Source organism: Sarcophilus harrisii, chromosome 6 (genome assembly GCF_902635505.1).
Source record: "Sarcophilus harrisii chromosome 6, mSarHar1.11, whole genome shotgun sequence".
In the NCBI taxonomy this organism is placed as follows: Eukaryota; Metazoa; Chordata; class Mammalia; order Dasyuromorphia; family Dasyuridae; genus Sarcophilus; species Sarcophilus harrisii.
Window position 1 is genome coordinate 39,322,057 of NC_045431.1, and position 20,319 is coordinate 39,342,375.

At 31.9% G+C, this 20,319-nt stretch overlaps 1 protein-coding gene across 7 annotated transcripts in view; it reads left to right on the forward strand.

The window, feature by feature from the left end:
• Nucleotides 1–20,084, forward strand: part of EXOC1 (exocyst complex component 1) — a 55,432-nt gene extending 35,348 nt beyond the window's left edge. For all 7 annotated transcript variants that reach the window (XM_031943412.1, XM_031943414.1, XM_031943415.1 and 4 more), the window contains 8 exons: nucleotides 988–1,151; nucleotides 2,418–2,525; nucleotides 3,931–4,007; nucleotides 4,808–5,036; nucleotides 7,508–7,691; nucleotides 12,602–12,801; nucleotides 13,303–13,497; nucleotides 19,356–20,084. In XM_031943412.1, the coding sequence (XP_031799272.1) occupies nucleotides 988–1,151; nucleotides 2,418–2,525; nucleotides 3,931–4,007; nucleotides 4,808–5,036; nucleotides 7,508–7,691; nucleotides 12,602–12,801; nucleotides 13,303–13,497; nucleotides 19,356–19,508 (1,310 nt within the window). In that variant the 3' untranslated portion in view covers nucleotides 19,509–20,084. The remainder of the gene's footprint in view (nucleotides 1–987; nucleotides 1,152–2,417; nucleotides 2,526–3,930; nucleotides 4,008–4,807; nucleotides 5,037–7,507; nucleotides 7,692–12,601; nucleotides 12,802–13,302; nucleotides 13,498–19,355) is intronic.
• Nucleotides 20,085–20,319: the final 235 nt, after the last annotated feature.

Below are 20,319 nucleotides of genomic sequence, written 5' to 3' on the forward strand. Positions count from 1 at the left end.
GAGCAATGATGATGCCAAGAAATATATAAGGTAGTTAAGCTTATTTGTCAGGTGGTAGACCATTATGTCCAATATATGCAAAAAGACTAACTGACATTTCTGTTTTCAGGTTTGACTTCATAGGATTTAATTTAAGTCTCTTGGTTGGGACCAAATATTTCATAGTTTGAGATAAGATTTTTATTTAGTTTCCTTCTGTATTTCACTATTTTTCCATCTGACCCAAACCAATAAAATGAAAACTTCTTTGAGAAGAATAAAAAATTGGTTAATTTATAACTTATTTCCCCCCACCAAAGAAAACATCAATTCTTCTTTCTTAGTCTGGTTTAATTGAATTTTTGTTGCTAGAAAATGGATTTTTCTTCTGGCTGCTTTATTGCCATTCTCACTTTGTATCTTTATTGCATATCTTTATATAGGTATGCCTAATAACTAAAAACTGGAATCTTCCATGTTATAGTTAATAATATAAGTATTATAGTTTAAAAATAAATGTTTTAACTATGTTCTCAATCTTTGAAGAATTTCATTTAAGCATTGTCCTTTATGTTGAAAGCAGAATTCTATTTTTAGGATAAGGCATATGTATATAATGTAGAAGGGAGTGATAATAAGATTTGTTATAAAGATTTTGTCAGCTGATACCACAATAAGGAAACTCTTAGTTTTGTAGTTTTAAAACTTTGAGATGCCTGCTGCAGGGCCAACCTGGTGTATCACCAGCCTCTTCTCTTGGAAGTAGCACTTTTCTGAACTTGTGAAGTGATTGGAAGTAAGAGTTAGAAGCAGGGATTTTGAAATACAACAAAAACAAAACAAATTTTACCCTGGCTCTTGCTCATAAAAAGGGAAAAAATCAGTGCATTACTACATATGACATATAGCCTTTGCAGAATCAGGACCTCAGAGTAGTACACTTGGTTTATGCTACACATTTCTCCCTCCATCCAGGCCATTCTCTTTCATAGTTTCATTATTTCATAGGTCTTCATGGAAGTTCTGGGAAATTGACTGGATCTACATCTAGCCTAAATAAACTCAGTGTTCAGAGTTCTGGGAGTCGTAGATCTCAGTCATCTTCTTTGTTGGATATGGGAAACATGTCTGCCTCTGATCTTGATGTAGCTGACAGAACCAAGTTTGATAAGGTAAAATAAATATTGATTTTTTTTTTTAATTTCACATGGAATTTTGCCCCTTGATATGTTTATCTTGAAATATTGAAAAGTTGTTTTTCGTGAATATGTTAAAAAGGGAATATAAAAAAAATAAATTAAAAAGTGAAAATAAGGACATGGTAGGTATATTCATGTGTATGTGTGTAAATTGAGAAAGAGAGAAGGGGAAAGGAATAGAGAAGATGTAGAAAAGTAAAGGAGTATAGGAAAGAGGCGACGTGACATAACAGATTGGGAACTGGATTCAAATTCAGGAGGACTTGGGATCCTGTCTTTGGAATACACTAGTTTGTGATTTGGGACAAGTAACTTAACCTCTTAGTTTCTTCCGCAGTTCTCCGTAACAGAATTATTGCAGATTTGTTGATTTGAACTGGTAGAGGAGATTTCCTCACTAGAAATTCCCTTTACTAATGTAATTACAGTTCCAGACCAAAATATCTATTACATACATACAGTGTATATACACACACACACACACACACACACACACACACACACACACAAATAAGTAAAGGAGTGCATGGCAGTGAATAAAAAATAAGTAATCCTAAAAATAAAATTTTGGATTTGGAGTCAGATCCAAGTCCCAGCTTTCATACAATAGCTATAGACCATGAACAAGTCATTTAACTTCTAGGCTTCAGGAAACTCCTTGGAGACAAAAATTGATTTGTATTGATGGAAGGGGATCCTATACCAATACAATCACAGATCCTTAACTTCTGATGATGTCAGATTAGTAATAGCTAGAATTTTTGAAGTACTTTACAGGTTTGCGAAAGTGCTTTTCATGTTCCTCATTTGATCCTCACTATCCTGGGAGGAGGGTAAGAGAGCTTAAGTGACTTATCTAGGTTCAATATGTTTCTGATGCTAATCAGGTCTTCCTGGCTCCAAGTCTAGTGTTCTATTCATTTTACCAATTAGGTGCTCAATATGAAAGAGTGTGGCTGTCAAAAGAAATATCATAATTTATCTTATGCTAATAGATTGTCAGTGAAAAGTTCTAATTGATCTTCTTCCCCTTCCTTTTAGATTTGAAATCAGTAGCAGTTGGGTGAACCTTCAACCGTAATCTCTGGACCTGTTTTTTTGTTACTCTAAGAAGGGCTTTATCTTAGGATTCCTTTGAAGAGATGAAGAAAACATTTTCCCACTTTAAAACAAAGTAAAAAACAAAAATTTATGTTATGTTGGTATAGTAATTTAACTGATTATTTTGGTTTTCTTTAGATCTTTGAACAGGTTCTGAGTGAATTAGAACCTTTATGTCTAGCAGAGCAAGATTTCATAAGTAAATTTTTCAAACTGCAACAACATCAAAACATTCCTGGAACTATGGTATGGCTCATATTTAGTTTAGTTATATTATGTAATGCTGTTAAGTATTTGATCAGAATTTATGTATAACTTTCTAAGAAAAGTGGGACCAGATTTCAAATCATATGTGTAATTTTATGTGCTATGGATTTTTACAAGATGATAAAAATGAAATAAGTAGAAATTGGAGGACTTGGAGCAATTTTCTGTAAGGTGTCATACCCCCAATTTTTATACTAGTAACAACAGTGCTTTCAATTTACTTTACAGAAATTTTATAAAAACATCCATTTGAAAATCTGTGCTTGAAATAAAAATTATGAATTTCAAGTTATATTAATGGGTGGTACAGGGTTCATTGCTGGGACAGAATGAAAAACCAGGAGACCTAAATCCTTATTCTGTCTGTGCTGCTAACAAGCTCTGACACTAGCTAAGTCATTTAACAACCTCAGCTTTCTCATCCGTATGATGTGGATGGCAGTAACAACCCTACTTGCCTACTATAATGATTGTTATGAGAACAGAACAGGAGGAAATAAAAATAGCCAGAGGAAACATGGTGAAAATAGTGAACCAATTACTCAGCTCCCAAACTTGGATTTACCAGAACCATAAATTTGGGTTAGGATCTCTAGTGAATATACTTCTTTCAGTCTAAGTCTTTCTGCTACCATTATTTAAATGAAAAACATCAATAGGAATTTACATTATGGCTCTTAAAGGATTACAAAGTGACCTTCATATTTTATCTCATTTGATCATCACAATAATCCGGTGAAATAAATAGTATAAATATTTTAACCCCATTTTATAGGTGAGGAAATTGAAACAGAAAGGTCAGTGACTTGCCTCAAGTCACACATCTGGTGAGTAGGCTTGGTAGGTCTTCTGATACCAAGCCTAGCACATTTTCTTCTATGCTGTTATCTTTCTGTGATAACACAAACATTTTTAAAAGTAATTCTGTTTAGTAACAATTCTTTTTTGAAATTTTAAATGACATTAAATTCTAATGTCAATGCCATGGTAAGATAGCTAAAAAAAAAAAAATCTGACCTAAAAAACTAAATTTATTATTTGACATTGTCCAGTTTCTGTTGTAAATTATGTTCTTTTTTTCTTAAATGATTCTTAGTTAAAATCTAAGTATAGATTCTTAGATAAAATCTTAAGTACTAGGCAGCATGTTAAAACAAAGCATAAATTATAAATGTGCAGCTTATTAATAATTATTATGTTTTAAAGACTTAACTGTTTTTGTAATATATCCTCTTCTAGGCACTAATGTTTTAAAGACAATTTTAAAGATAGGCAGGTTACATGATGTATTTGATATATAAATGAACAGTTTATTTGATATATGCAAATTAGACTAAATCTTCATTGTTGAAGGATAATATATAAAATAATAAAATTTTTTTAGACTGAAACAGAAGAATTGGATGGAGGAATGTTATCACGACAATATAGTTCTGGCGTACTACCATCTATATCATCTGAGTATGTGTAATTTTTATCTTTTTTCATTTTAGAGAACAAAATTGTAATGTTCCAAAAAGTAAAAGATTTTATTTCTTTCCTATAGTGAAAAGAAATCAAAATTAATGTGCTTATAGTCATCAGGCATTATTGTTTAATTTAGGTTTTTAGTTCAGATGAGGGGGGTCTTAAATACTTTATTATAATTGTTATTTGTTGAATTTCAAGTTTCTACTTCATATAGCATATGCTATGTTATAGCATAATGTCAAGATTCTGGGTCCCTTGAATTCTTAATGTGGAATGGGGACTGAACCTGTGAATTCACTAATGTGTTGGGATCAGCAAACTATGGCTTGAGGCCATATCCAATCTAAGCCTGTTTTTGTGTGTTCTGAGCTAGGAATGGTTTTTGCATTTTTAAATAAAATGAAATTTGATTTAAATTTTGAAATTTGTATTTTATTTAAATTTTAAATATTTCGTGGAATTTGGACAGACTTTAGCACTTTAAGTTTTTGCTTCATGAACACAAAGATGTAATTGACTGTGACATAATAACTTCTGAAAGGCATTCAGTTTTTCACTATAGTCACTTTTGTGAAGCAGCTTTCAGAGCATGAGTGTATAATTGGTATAAAATTCTTCATAATCAATAACATATTTAACTGGAAAATAAGAATTTTTATTCAAATTTGGGAATTCAGTTTTAGTTTGAAATAATTTTCACTGTTTCATATAACAACAATTTAGTAGAGTTAGTGAGGAATTAATGTGAAATTTGTGCTAAATTTTCTGTACTTTGTATGTTGTTTGAACAGGAAAGATATGATCCGCCAAATGATGATTAAAATATTTCGCTGCATTGAGCCAGAACTGAACAATCTGATTGCATTAGGAGACAAAATTGATAGCTTTAACTCTCTCTACATGCTGGTCAAAATGAGTCATCATGTATGGACTGCGCAAAATGTGGATCCTGCTTCCTTTCTCAGTACCACATTGGGAAATGTTCTGGTGACTGTAAAAAGGAATTTTGACAAATGCATTGTGAGTTTTCTATTATTTAGATTTAAGTAATCATAAATAACCAAATTAATTCAGATATTGCCAACCTTTTTGAGAGGAGGAACTGCTTTTCGTTCCTCTAAAGCCTTGAAATTTTTGGTAAGGATATACAATGAAACTCAATGACCAATTTCCTTTTACCATCTTCTAACTTAAATTCCAAAAAATAGGATAAGAAGGATTCATAGTAGTGGCAGGCATCAAATTTAGGAATTAACTTATAGGTTGGAAATAACATTTTAGTTATTTCATATATCAGTTCATACATTAAGCTTGCTATATGTATTTTTTTTTTTTTAATTACAAAGGGAGGGGCATCTAGGCAGCACAGTGGATAGAGTACCAGCCCTGAAGTCAGGAAGACTTGTGTTCATATCCAGCCTCAGACACTTAATACTTCTTAGCTGTGTGACTCTGGGCAAGTCACTTAACTTCAATTGCCTGGGGGGGAGGGGGGAGGAAAGGGAGTTTACATAGGGAATCAACTTTGCAGAGATGGGCTTCTCTGAATTTACCTAGGATGGTCCTCAGATAATAGTCCTTCACTTGTCCTATACTCAAAAATATATAGATTAATAAGAACCACCAAGCTTACACTGTTGATCTATCTTGAAGAAATTCATGTATTTCTAGAAGATGCTATTATTTTAAAAGTTGTTGTGGTAATTGCATTTTCCCCCTCGTCTTTAGATATATTTTTCTCCAAAATATTTTTTTTACTTATTCGTGTTTTTAAAAGTTGTTGATCTTTTTTATATTTTCACTTAAGGAAATTGTTAGTTTAAATGAACTTTACAAAATTCATTTTTAGCCTGTGTACCCTCAAATGATTTACTAGATTCTACCAAGAAGTAGCAAAATAAACTTTTACAAAATCCATCTTTTATTTTTGCTACCCAGAAGCAGTAACAGTATATGGAAGGCCAGAAGACAAAAGGTCAAAGAGGCCTAGATTCAAAAATTATAGATAATCATTAAAAAGTTGGTTTATCACTGCTTAATGAGCTTTCAAAATGTGATGACTTGTAATTGCATTTCCAATGAAATATTACTTTAGATTTCTTACCAATCTTCCAGGATCCTCATTAAAATCCATCCCTTTCCATTATTTCTCTTCTTTTACTCGAAAGGACCTATGTTGTCAAAGTTGACTAGTAGTCAAAGATCCAACCTTTTAGGGAGAGAAAGGGAATAGACATGTACATAGTTCCTGTTATGTGGCAGGTCCTGGGCTCCATGCTACACAAATGTTGTCTCTTTGGAACCTCATAACCTAACTGCATCTCAGCAGGGTTTTTCTTACCACATTTGAGTAGACACAGAAATACTGTCATATAAATATGGTTTCTGGTTATTTTGACTAATTCACATGTAAAATTAAAAGTGGAATAACTTGTCAGATTATACAATGTGAGGACTGGAAAGGTATATTAAAGGGCATCTTAAAGACCCCATTTCCTTTTCTTGAAGAGATGGAGGCTGAGCAAGGTTCTGACTTTGTCTTGGTCACACAGCCGGCAATTGGCAAAGCACAGGTCTGGTAACTATGCAGAAATGTGTGTTGCCAGTCCACCATTCTGCCAAAAGATTTATCTCTGAAGTCCTTGCCAAGAAACACTGAGAATCTGTGATGCTGGTTTGTACTGCGGAGAGAGTTTCTGTCTTCTCTATCTAAGAGAATGCGTTGCATTCCTTTGGCATCTCATCACCAGAATGCCTAAGTGCTTTGATTTGCATTCTAGTTTAGAAATAAGTAATGGATACAAAACAGATAAAATTATTCCTCAAATTTATCATGAAGATTGATTCTCTTTCTCTTGCCCTCTCTTCTCAAAAACTGGTAAGCCAGAAATGGGCATCAGAGCCACCTTGGGAGAGTTTTGCTTCCCAGAAATTATTGTAGACAATTAATTAATGTAGTTGTCAATCCAAAATACTTGGGAAAAAGGTACAGCGAGGTGGCGCAGTGGATAAAGATCCAGCTCTGGAGTCAAGAAGACCTGAATTCAAATGTGGCCTCAGAAACTTAATACTTACTAGTTGTGTGATCTGGGCAAGCTACTTAGCCCCAGTTGTGACACAAAAATAAAAAAATCACTTGAAGAATAGTTAAGAACATGCCATTTGTCAGCCCTGAGCATAAGGAATCAACTATTTTCTATTCACAATTTTGCACCAAACAATTATTTACAAATAATATAAATGTTTCATTGATAATCTCCTTATACTTTGGTTTTTTTACTAAGACAAAGTTTGTTTGTTCACTTTAAAAGAAGCTTATTTTAGAAGGCATGATGAATGAACTCATTATTTTTGTTGTGATTTTTCATATCTATTTAATTAGAATCAAAAGTAGATTACCATCCCTGCTTATAATCAAAATAGTTGATTGTCAGTCTTTGCATTTTGTGTTTTTAGTGAATTCCTTTGCCTTACTTTGTATCTGTCTTTAGAGTAACCAAATAAGACAGATGGAAGAAGTAAAGATCTCAAAGAAGAGCAAGGTGGGGATTCTTCCATTTGTTGCTGAATTTGAAGAATTTGCAGGGCTTGCTGAATCGATTTTCAAAAATGCAGAGCGTCGTGGAGATCTAGATAAAGCTTACATAAAACTTATAAGAGGAGTCTTTGTAAATGGTAAGTTTTAGTAAGAATTTTTCAGTCTTTTTACCATTTTTTGTCTGATTTTGTGCTAATTTGAAAAAAAGTTTGATTTATATTTTGAATCCTGTTTTTTTAATGATACTGAAATGAAAATATTCTCCAATTCTGAAAGCAGTAGTGAGTGTCTGTATGTATGTGTGTTTATATACATTTGAAAATTCTGTGCAGTTATCCAGAAACATTTTTAAAAACTGTATCCATTTGCTTATGATTCTACAAATATTTTTTGGTCAGAATTTGCAAACATGAGTCAGCTCATTGCAACTAGCAACACTCCCAAGTGGGGCTGAACCAAATTAAAATGTAATTGGGAAATATTTAATAAAATAAACATGTGGTTTTCTAAGTTTGTGGCCTACAAGTTTAGTAGAATTTGATATAACTGTCTTAGGTTCATCCCTAGTATCTTCTCACTTCTACTCTGTAAATTTTCACAGTGGATTACGAGTTTTTTGTTGAAGGTTTGTTTGTTTTTAATTGCTTTTGAAAATTTAAAGGGATAAGAAAAATTGAACACTTTGACTACCAGGAATGTTAAGGAACCAAAAAAGAAAAAGAAAATTGATTCTATAGTAAAGTAATAGAACAAAGAAGTTTGGGTTTTTTTAAATCATCAGAATGATAGAACTGTTACTTTTACTTCCAGTGTTTGTTCCTGTATTTCATTTCTTTTCTGTATATCCAGAAGACTATAGTCATTTGACAGTATCTTCTTTTTATATAAAGCAATTTTTTAAGAGAAGATCCTGTTAATTTGGTAAAGAAAAGATCTGTGTGATGATGATGATATATTTAAGTAACATTTTATCAACATTAGATCAGTATTTGAAGGTAGAGATGATAAAGACTACATAGAGAATCTACCTATACCTTTCCACCAAGCTTTTTTTTTTTTTTCAAATGCACACAAAGAACAGTATAATAGTAAATTTCCTAGTAGAGTTTACTAGGATGGGACAAATGGAATTATATCCATATTTAATTTAAAGAACACTAATAGCACTTGTATTCTTTCAGTACATAAAAACAATTGAGTTTAGCCCCAAGTTAGCAAGAATAATCAATCAAAATAGAAAATTACCAGTATTTCTTGCCCTACCCCTGTACAATCTCTTTTAAATAGCTAGCTCAAGCCTTGTTCTTAGCCCACCATGGCACTTTACTGGTTGAATGATAATAGGTTATTTTCCCAGAATCTATACCTAAAAGAAACTGTATCCTGAGGTGCTTTTTCCCAGGGTCTTCACAACCAAATGAATTTGTCCTAAAAAGTTAATTTGAAGGAACCATTAATCACATTCTCAATCTGCCTCCAAGCTACAGAATCACTAATATACCTCTTTTTTCTAAGCTTTTATTCTATAGATTTGTCTTGTTTATTTCTTCCTTTTCTTATCTCCGAGTTAAGCATATATATATATATATTTTTTTTTAAAAACCAACAATTTAAAATTAGGGACAAAGCAAATTTCCCAATGTACAAATGCAATTTGAAGGACTATTTTTGAAGATGCATTAGCCCCAGAAAACCGTACTATAAGAGAAAGATGCTGTCAGAGCTGCTATTTTTTTCTGGGTTATTTGGTATCACAACAGAGAGGCTATTGATTTAAACAGAGATTATACATGGAAAGAATTGACATTTTCAGAAAAGAAAAGGAAAAAAGGAAAGCTGAAGGTAATGAAATCACTAATATTCACCAGGCCTCATCTTTTCTCCAGTGCTTTCAGTATATAGCAGCTTATAGGATTTTTAAAAATTAAAATGCAAAGGGAAAAGCTAAGGGCTTAGGCAAAATTGGTGCTGTATATATTAAGATTTCTTTAGATTGAAGGCCTATAGGGAAAGCAAATGATGATTTATGTAAGAATGACTTAGGGAAGAAGTTGTTATTGACATTTGGGACAGTGCCATTATCAAGTAAAGTCAAGAGTTGAATAACTTAAAATTTCGGTGCTCCAAAAGAACTTATGTCATTTCATTCTTTCTCTAAAATAAATGTTCAAGTAGTGGTGCTCATCTACCCCTTATAAATAGTGAGATTTCAATTTTTAAAAAAAATCTTTTAACTTAATGTGAATAACTTTTTAATCGATATTTAGAATCATTTTTGCTCACCCTGGAGTGACTTTAGAAGAATTTCAGGTAATTCGCCAAAATACTAGACAAAAGATAGGGAATTCTGCTAAAATTATTAGGGTTCTGGTTTATATTATTTGTTTTAGAGTTTGTAGATTCTAAAATTTATAACCAATAGTAGCTGGAGTGAATGTTTTCTTCAGTTCTCCCTAAAATAAAGTAATGAAGCCTCTAAACCTTAAGAAGAAAGATTTTACTATAAAAATTGTTCATGGTTGAGTTACAAAATATACTATATAAAGCAATGTTTTATATCCAGATTTTAAGAAAACAAATGGAAGTTGAGTTAAAAATAGGTTTTCCCAACATACATTAGTCTTTTAATTGCCAAATCTAAGGATCTTAGTCCTCACTTTCTCACACTGTTAACCTCTTCTTAGAAACTCTTTGCTCTCTGAGTTTTCGTTATGTCGCTCCCCTTTGTTTCTTTTGTCTTACCACTTTTCTGGCTTTTTTGTGGATCACTCTCTGTATCAGACTCACTGAGTCTGGTTCAAGGCTCTGTTCTCCCTATATTCTCTTACATACCCAACTGACTTCATAACTTCTTGTAGGTTTAATTATTTTATCTATGCAGATGACTCTCAGATCTATATATCGCCTTTAGATCTCTTTCCAATCTAGGGATGTGCCAGGAAGAAAAATGAAGTTTTTGTTGATCTATATCATTGACACATTCTTCATCATTTTCTTGAGTCTAAACACTCAAGGAAACAACAAACCAAGTCCTGAATTTTAGCATTTGCCAATTTCAGAAATGTAAATACTCACACTCAAAATTGTGTAGTTATTGACTCTCTTTAGAGACTGACAATGTCTAGCACACTCTGGCTCCAGCCTCACATAACTGTTCCATTTTGAGCAATTCAATATCTTAAACTCAGTATAGCCCAAATAGGATATATTTTCTTTCCTCTAAAATCTTCTCTTCCCACTTTCCTTACTTGGGAATAGGGGACCATCATCCTTACTTACCCAAGTTCCCAATCTTCAAAGTCATCCTGGATTCTTGCTTTGTTTATCCCACCTATCAAGTCCATAATGAAACCTTGTTGGTACTGTCTCTGCCTCACTGCTCACAACCATCATACTAATTTGAGTCTTCATTATCTCTTAAATGTACTGTCACCTCAGGCTCTTCCTTTTCATCTCAGCCTCCTGTTTCCAATTTATCTTTACTATCTGCCAAGTACTGAATACAAAGACAAAACAAAAAATCTTCAAGGAGCTTATATGCCCTAATCAGGTATACCCCTTAGAGGGACAGGTATCTTTGTTATCATTTGAGGAGGGAGAGAGAATTTGAAGAACTCGAATTTCAGTGAGAGATCAGAATTGAGTTGAACCTCAAAGAAAGTAAAATCTTTTCCAAAATAGAAGTAAGGAGAAGAACAGGTTCCAGGAGCAGCCTGAGCAATGTATATGTGCTCAATATGAAATGCTGGTTCTGTGGAGAGGATGCAAATGGGATTCCTGGGAAACAAATTATTGGGCACTAATTTAAAATACCACAATTTGTTTAGTTTTTCTTTATTATATAAAGACATTCCCTTAATTTCTAATTTTAGGCTACTACAAAAATATCCAAAATATACAAACATACTCATATATGTAATATAACTACTTTTCTTCTTTCTTTAATTTCTCAGTTATTTTTAAAAGGAAATATATGTGTGGGTATATGTGTATATATGTGCATGTACATATGTGTGCGTGTGTATATATATATATACACACATACATATATATTTTTACACCAAAAACCATTTCCCTGTAGCAAATAATTCTCAAAATAGAGTTAAACTTTTAGAAACCATATAAAAGAATGCTCTAAATCTCTAAGAGAAATAGAAGTGAAAATTGAATTTTATCTTCATTTCCCTAGGACCAGCAAAAATGACAAAAGATGGGAATAATCAGTGCAGGAGAGATTATAGAAAATAGGTCCACTTAAGCAGTATTTGTGTAGCTGTGAATTGATCTAACCATTATAGAAAGCATTTTGAAATTTCACAAAGTGACTAAAATATCTCTTGACCCAAAAGATAAAAGATGTTTCCCTTGCCTCTTTGCTGAAATGGATATGGAACAATGCATGTAGTCTTAGGCTTTTTTGTGATTTTTTTTTAGTTCTGCTGGACTAGTTGGTTTTTTTCCTGATTTTTCTTTGTTATAAAGGATTGTTCTATAAGGGGGAGAGAGGAGAACAACACATTTTGGGGGGGGGGGGATGATATAAAATATGTTAATGTAATTTTTAAAATTTGAAATAAATATGGAAAATTTATGGAAATGGTAGAAGAGCATCTTGAAAAAGTAGGAGAGGGCAGATTGTGGTTGTTAAATCTCCTCAGCTTAAAATTATTCCTGTTAACAGAATACATGCTTACATCAGGGGGAAAAAATCCTTAAATTTCACTTTACTGTAATCTTTAGCTTCAACCTGATCTTGTCTACATTGGTAGTAAGTTGCTTAAATGATTAATTTGAATTTCATTTCTTCTTTTACAAGTGCTAATAGGCAGAAAAAGAAAAAAGGAAAAGAAAAAACCTTCATCTGATATGTAAAGTGAATCCTCAGTTTCTAAATAATCAAAAATTGGCATTGCTAATAGACTTTATAGATAGAATTCACAAGAGTTCCATTTTCAGGTGTTTCCTTTTTTTTTTTTAATCATCCAAAAGGTCTTCAAGAATTCTGGTCCTTTGATTTTTTTTTTAACTCTTTTTATTCTTATTTTAGTGGAGAAAGTAGCAAATGAAAGCCAAAAGACTCCCAGGGATGTGGTGATGATGGAGAACTTCCACCATATTTTTGCAACTCTTTCTCGTTTGAAAATCTCATGCCTAGAAGCTGAAAAAAAAGAAGCCAAACAGAAGTACACAGATCATCTTCAGTCTTATGTTATCTATTCTTTAGGACAACCTCTCGAAAAACTAAATGTAAGTACTTTTTTAGAATTTTTCAGGTCCAGAATCTAAGTATTATGTGTGCTCAGTGCTATAAACAAGTTTTTAACTCTTATGTATATTTTGAAGGAAATGGCATTACCTTTCCTTTGTACTTATATTTAACTTTTTAGTTAAATATAATACAATCCATTCTTTTTTCTTTTCTTGAATGAATATTGTCAGCTTAAATAATTAAGATCCAGCTGACCATGTCAAAGAAGGAAATGTTATTTTTAGAGAATTTAAAAAAGTAGAAAAATATCCTTCTATTTTCCCCAGCCCATTTTGATTAATTATTGAGTTTTTAATCAACTAGTAGCTGTGCTTAGAGAGTCACAATATATATATTTTTTTCTTCTTGAAAAGCTTTTGCAGCAGGGAATATTACAAACCATTAAAAGTTGTAGCAGTTGTTGAAATTTCATACAAGTGTACAAAAAAAACAGGTCATGTTCATTTTACTTTGAACTTTCTGTTTGCATTTCATTATAGCATTTCTTTGAGGGTGTTGAAGCTCGAGTAGCACAAGGTATAAGAGAAGAAGAAGTAAGCTACCAACTTGCATTTAACAAACAAGAACTTCGTAAAGTTATCAAAGAATATCCTGGAAAGGAAGTGAAGAAAGGACTAGATAATCTCTACAAGAAAGTTGATAAGCACCTTTGTGAAGAAGAGAATTTGCTTCAGGTATGGATTTTTGTTCCTGTGACTAAATAATCCAAAACTTTTTTTTTAATTTAGCATTTTATTTTTTCCCCAATTACATGTAAAAATAATTTTTAATATTAATTTTTTTAAAATTTTAAGTTACAAATTTTCTCCCTCTCTCCCTAACCTTTCCACATTGAGAATCTAAGCATTTTCATACTACATACTTGTATAGTCATGCAAAAAATTTCCATATTACTCATGTTGTATTCAGACACTGTTTAAGGATAAATATCATTTTTCATCATTAAGTCCTTCAGAGTTGTCTTGAATCATTGTATTACTAGAATAGTTCTCTTTCATAGTTGATCATTTTACAGTATTGCTGTTACTTCATATAAGTCTTTCTAAGTTTCTCTGAGAGCGTGCTGCTCATCATTTCTTATAACACAACAGTATTCTAAATAATCACATACCACACATACCACAAAACCCTTAGAAAATTCTTTTTTGTCCTCAAAATGTTCCCCAAGTCAGATAACTTACAGAAGGAAAAGATTAGGAATGTTATTTAATGCTCCCAGATTTGCAGCCCAGATTAGTGGAAAGGTGAAATAAAGTCACTTGTTTCTGAGTCAGTGTTTTTGCAGTAATCTTAAGAAAATGATATTCCTGAAAATTTTACATTGCTGCCTCTTTTTAGGTAAGAGTACTATTATATTTGAATCATTTAACTTTTATACCATAAACATGGTATAAAAACCCTGTTTAAAATATTTAAAGATTTGTTCACACAGAGAAAAGATCCACAATGGTAAAATTTTGTTGGAAAACATATTTCTTGAATTTCTCAAATTTTTTTTATTCATCTGGATTTTTCTAAATTTTTTTTATCATTATTTAAAGTGATGATATAGTGAGGGTATATTGCTTTTACACCATGACAATAATAATTGCTCTATAATATATTTGATATGAAACTACTTTGTTGATTTTGTTTTGGAAATATAAGTATATTAAAAAGAAAATACCAAAGGCATGAAAAATAACAATGTCTTAACAAAAAAAAAATAATAATAATAATAATAATAAGGCAACTGGGAGAGCATCAGTAATTACCAATCTGTATGTCTATTTTTCTTTTTCTCTAAAATTTTTATGAAATTAATCTACATATACATCAAGGACATCCTCATTGAGGGAATTGGAAGGGAACAAGCAGACAAACAATTAGATTTAGACAAGCACCTTCATTATACACCAAGATAAACTCCAAATGAATTTATGACCTAAATATATAACCAGATTAGAGAATCAAAGATAACATTTCATTTCAGATCTATAGATAAAGACTTCATAAGCAAACAAGTAATAAAGAGAATCATAAAAAATAAAATGAACATTTTTTTATTTTATTTTGTTTTTAAATAAAATCTGAAAAATTTTCACACAAGTCTAATGTAGAAAAGATTGCAAGAGAAGTAACTGGAAAAAAATCTTTGCAACAACTTTCTCTGATAAAGGATATATAAGGAACTAATTTAATGTATATCATTAAGAGCCATTTCCCAATAGATAAATGTTCAAAGCATATGAACAGGCAGTTTTCAAAAGAACTAACAAGACTAACAATAATTATATGAAAAGATGTTATAAGTGACTAATAAAAAAAAATAAGGCAGTTTTTAGTTTTCATCTATCTCATATCTACTAGACTGACAAAAGAGGGAAAACAGGTACACTGATTGGTGTATATTAGTAGATCTATGGTCAGAACAGTCTGGAAAATTATTTAGAACTATGCCCAGAAAGTTAATCTTTAACCAAGCTATCCAACTATCAAGTCTATACCTTAAAGAAATCGGAGAAGGAGGAAAAGAATATAGGGGTACTACAAAAATATTCATAGCAGATTTTTCTCACAGCAGCCAAAAATCGGAAACTAAGAGGGTATTTTCATATTAGAGAATAGGTTTAAAAAATTGTGGTATATAAATATAATAGAATATTATTGTGACATAACGTTCTAGAAGGGAAATTTAAAAGATCTTTATGAACTAATGTGTGATCAGCTAAATGGTGCAGTGGATTGAGCATTGGCCCCAAAGTTAGGAGGACCTGAGCTCAAATCTGCCCTCAGACACTAGCTTTGTGACCCTAGGCAAGTCTCTTAACCCCAGTTGCCTCAGCCAAAAAAAAAAAAAGTACCTATGGAATGAACGAAGGTAGAGTCAGGTAAGCAGAACTAGAAAAATAATATGTATATTATAACATAGACAAAAAATAACTGAAAGACACTAGAACTCTGATCAACTTAGTGATAAACAAGTTCAAAAGAATAAAGATGAAATGCATCATTCATTTCCAGGAAGAAGTGATAAATTTAAAAAAAAAATTTTTTTTAAACAGGAATTTTGAAAAAATGATAAATTAAAAAATAAATTTTAAAATTAAAAAAAAATTTAATTTTAGAATGAGATGTATGTTTTTGGACATGTCTAATTTTGGTATTCATTATCTTTCTCCTGTACTATAAAGGTGAATGTTGGGATAAGTTAATAATCTTCTTTGAGTTTCTAAATATGATTCTTATTTCAAAAAGAAGGGGCTGTTTTAGTAACTAAGATGTCATATATGTAGATAAAGTTTAGTGATTTTTTTCTGGTTAGTGCAAAAAAGTTCTCTTTCTATATGTATATTTATATATGCGCATAGGTATTGGGGGATTTGTTTCTTGGGTTAATTTGCGGGTATGTAGTCAGTCAGAGTTTAGTGACTTGTCCAGGTTCATACAGGTAGCAAGTGTCAAGTAACTGAGGCTGCATTTGAACTCAGATGAGTTTTATGCTATGCACTGTGCCACCTAGCTGTCCCTGTGGATTAATTTTTAAAACAATTTTACCAGTGGAATAGGGAAGTAATAGGAGAAACGTTAATTTTAAAAAATTATTACTTGAAAAATAATAAGCTCTACAAAATACATGTCCATAAACACACATATACATGATATGTTACCAAACATTTTGATACTCAAGTACCAAATGTTACCATAAACAATAAATTTATCTATATTTTAACAGGATAGAAAATTATCAAACTGAAAGTCATTTCAGAATTAATTTTGTGGGGCCAGATCTTTAGCTAATTAGAGCAGAGTTCAAAATTAGTTCCAAATGAAAGAAAGGATAAAGATGAATAACCACTATATAATTACAGCAAAATATATTTGATCCATCTAAATAAAATATCAACTTCAAATAGTGGAAAATGGACAAAAATAAAGACATTTACAATAAAATTGTAAAGAGATTTAACTGACACAAAATTGTCACTATCAAAAGGCCAGAGGGTGCCCACAAACTATCTTACTTGGCAAATAGTTTATCTCAAAGTTGAAATCACATGTCACAATGCCTGGCTCATAGTGGACATTATTGTTGCCTATTCCCTTCCCTTTCCCTCATTACCATGTGACAGAAATATGTGGTAGCCAAAAACTGTCACTCATAAAGATTACAAGCTCATTTGTAAAACATTAGAGAGGAGAATGATTGAACATTATGAGCATCATTGTCTAATGAAACAGTGAAAAAGACAATCAGTGTCAAAATTAGCCTGCAGAGAGCCTGAGGTGAAACTTTACTAAGCCAGATCATCTTGAGAACATTTATAGATGAAGTTGAAAGTAAAACAGCAAATAAATATGAAATGAAATTGGCCTGCTACTGCTTCTTTAATAATCTATTCTCATTAATAATAATAATAGAACATTTAAGCCCTAAAACCTCAGTATCCAATGTAATATGTAGAAAAGGTGGTAATAGCACAAAAAGAAATGAAGTCAGGAAAAATGACTGGATCTGACCAAGTATATACAGAAAAGATTTAACAGACAGTACAATTTAAAGCCACATATAGATTATCCTTGAAGATATCACAAGATTGAAAGATAATAAATACCACAAAGAGTGCTCTCACTCTTGTTCCGTCTCTGTCTTTGGATGTCTCCAGACGTGTATATGTGGGAGGGGGTTATGTGAATCTGTGTGTGTATATATTCTTGTCCTTTCTGTCTCTGTCTCTCTCCATACATATATATGTGTGAATGTATGTGTGTGTGTGTACATATATATTTATATATATATATATATGCATGTATCTATACATATATATGTATAATTTTTTTTAATAGCTAGCAACTATGGACTTTCTCAGATCTAGAAAGCATTTGAGATAAAGAGCTTTCTGGGTACTGAGGGTCTCCTTGATGAAAGTTGAAATAAAGTTAAGCATTCACAATTATTTCTATGGGAGACTGTTTCTTTATAATCATGCAACTTGACTGAGAAATATAGAAAATAAAAGTTCCCATTATATCTATTTTTTATTGATTTTTTTTAAAGTATTAGGCTTAATAGATGAATATGCATTAGGGAAACTTCCAAAAAAAAAAGTATCTCTCAAGTTAAAATTACTTCAGTGACATGCAACTAAAGTACTAACTTTATCAGTCTGCTTAATATCAGCATAAATTATAAAACTAGGAGACATTCTCATTTGGCACATTTACCCAGGTTATGAAAAGAAGGATTTTCTGTGCACAGTACAAACAGAAGATTATCTCATCAATGGTGAAATTTGCAAAATTCCGCTATTCACAAATGCATCATAAAACACAAATTCATGGAATTAATACAAAATCTTCTGAATGAAATAATCTAAAAGAGATTTGCTTGGTCATACATATTGGAAAAAAGTGTGTAGAATATGTATATTGATTAGGTTATATTTAATTTGAGCAGGTATCCATTGAGTTTAGTATATATTAGATACTGCAGATACACTGAGATCTGAGACCTCATTTTAATAGAAAAAAAAAAGATTTCTGACCATATTGCACTTGGGAAATTATGTTGTATTTTCATTGACCAGTATTGCTCCCTGTTCCCCCCCCCCCCCCCCAAAAAAATTACCTTTTTAACATCAATATTTTCCCAGTGATGCTGTATGGCTGCAAATCATGGAATGCCATGATCTTAAAAGATCAGTATGGATGTTTTCTCAATTGGTGTTATTAAACCGGTTTTCTTTGTTATAAGAAAGGGTTTACATTCAGGAGAATAATTTGGAACTGTTACAGCTATAAAACTATGCATACCCTTTGATCCAACAATTCCACTTTTTAGTCTGTATTCCAAAGAGATCAAATGAGGGGGTAGGAGAAGAGAGAATATGCTTGTACAAAAATTTTTATAGCAGCTTTTTTTGTGGTGGCAAAGAATTAGAAATTGAGTCAATTAGTCAGTTAGAGAATGGTTGAATAAGCTGTGGTGTATGAAAGTGGTAAACTACATTGTACTGTGGGAAGTGACAAACAGGCAAATTTCAGAAAAACTTGGGAGACTAAATGAACTGATGTAGTTGAAGTGAGTAGAACCAGGAGAACATTGTACATAGTAATGGCAACATTGTCTTGTGAATGCCCTATGAACAATTTAGCTTTTCTCATAATATAATGATCTAAAGACAATTCCAAAAGACTCATGGAAAAAACTTTTCTGATAATAGATATGTGATATGAACTGAATTCTATATCCCCAAGACCTAGCATATACTAGATGCTTAATAAATTATTGCTGATAGGTAAAAGTAATGATAATAGCTAACATTTTTATAGCACTTACCAACTGGCTATGTGCCATACACTGTTAATCACTTGAACCTCACAGTGACCCCGGGAGGTAGATGTCATTATTATACCCATTTTCACAGATGAGGAAATTACAGTGAAGACAAATTAATAGAACTAGAATAAATTTTGCTCATATATAATTATACTTCTGTTTTCATTTAATTATTATCACAATTTGATGTTTTCTTTCTATCTTTTATAATAGGTGGTATGGCATTCTATGCAAGATGAATTTATACGTCAGTACAAGCACTTTGAGGGTTTGATTGCACGATGCTATCCTGGATCTGGTGTTACAATGGAATTCACTATTCAGGACATTCTGGACTATTGTTCTAGCATTGCACAGTCACATTAGACTCAACAAAAGAAAAGCTAGCAATGTTCTAAAAATGCCAGACAGTATCCAGATATATCAACCTACATGTTTCACAAACTTGGATTTGTAAATTTATATATTATTAAATGTTGGTAAATGTCAGATAAATATATAGTACCCAACTACAGATATTAAATGCAACATTACAGATCCTAAGTAGCAGCAACATTGTTCGCTTATTAGGTTATGTACTAATTTAACGTAATAATTTTCTGTTCCTTTAAATTGCACTTATTTTTCTATCATTGTGCAGGAGATTTACATTTGTGGGTCCCTTTCTTGGTAATGAACATTGTAACCTGGAGTATGTGAAGTACATTGGAAATACAGTGGACACTCCAACTTTAACTCATTCTCTTTCTTGAGAATCATGTAACTTTTAAAATACTGTACAGAACTGTTTTATTTTGCAGTTTCGTGTGGTGTGTGTGTGTGTGTGTGTGTGTGTATGTATGTGTGGTGTGTGTGAAGAGCAAAGGGAGTTCATTGGAATATTTGTAAGCTAATGTTTTGAGGATTATGTAACTCATTAAAATGTACTGACAGTGAAGTAGAGATTTTTTTTTTAAGTTACCTTTGTACTTACTTTTGTGATGACTGCGTTTAGAGTATATTAAAATCAACCGGAGTCAGAATAAGGGAAAATCCTTGATCTTTACTCTTTGCAGAGGTGAAGGGGAATGGCGATAAGAAGTGAGAGCAATCAAGACACAAATCCGGTCAGCTATTCCTCCGGCTCTCACACTCCACCCACCAAATCCTCTATGCAATCTCCTATACAACACATCAA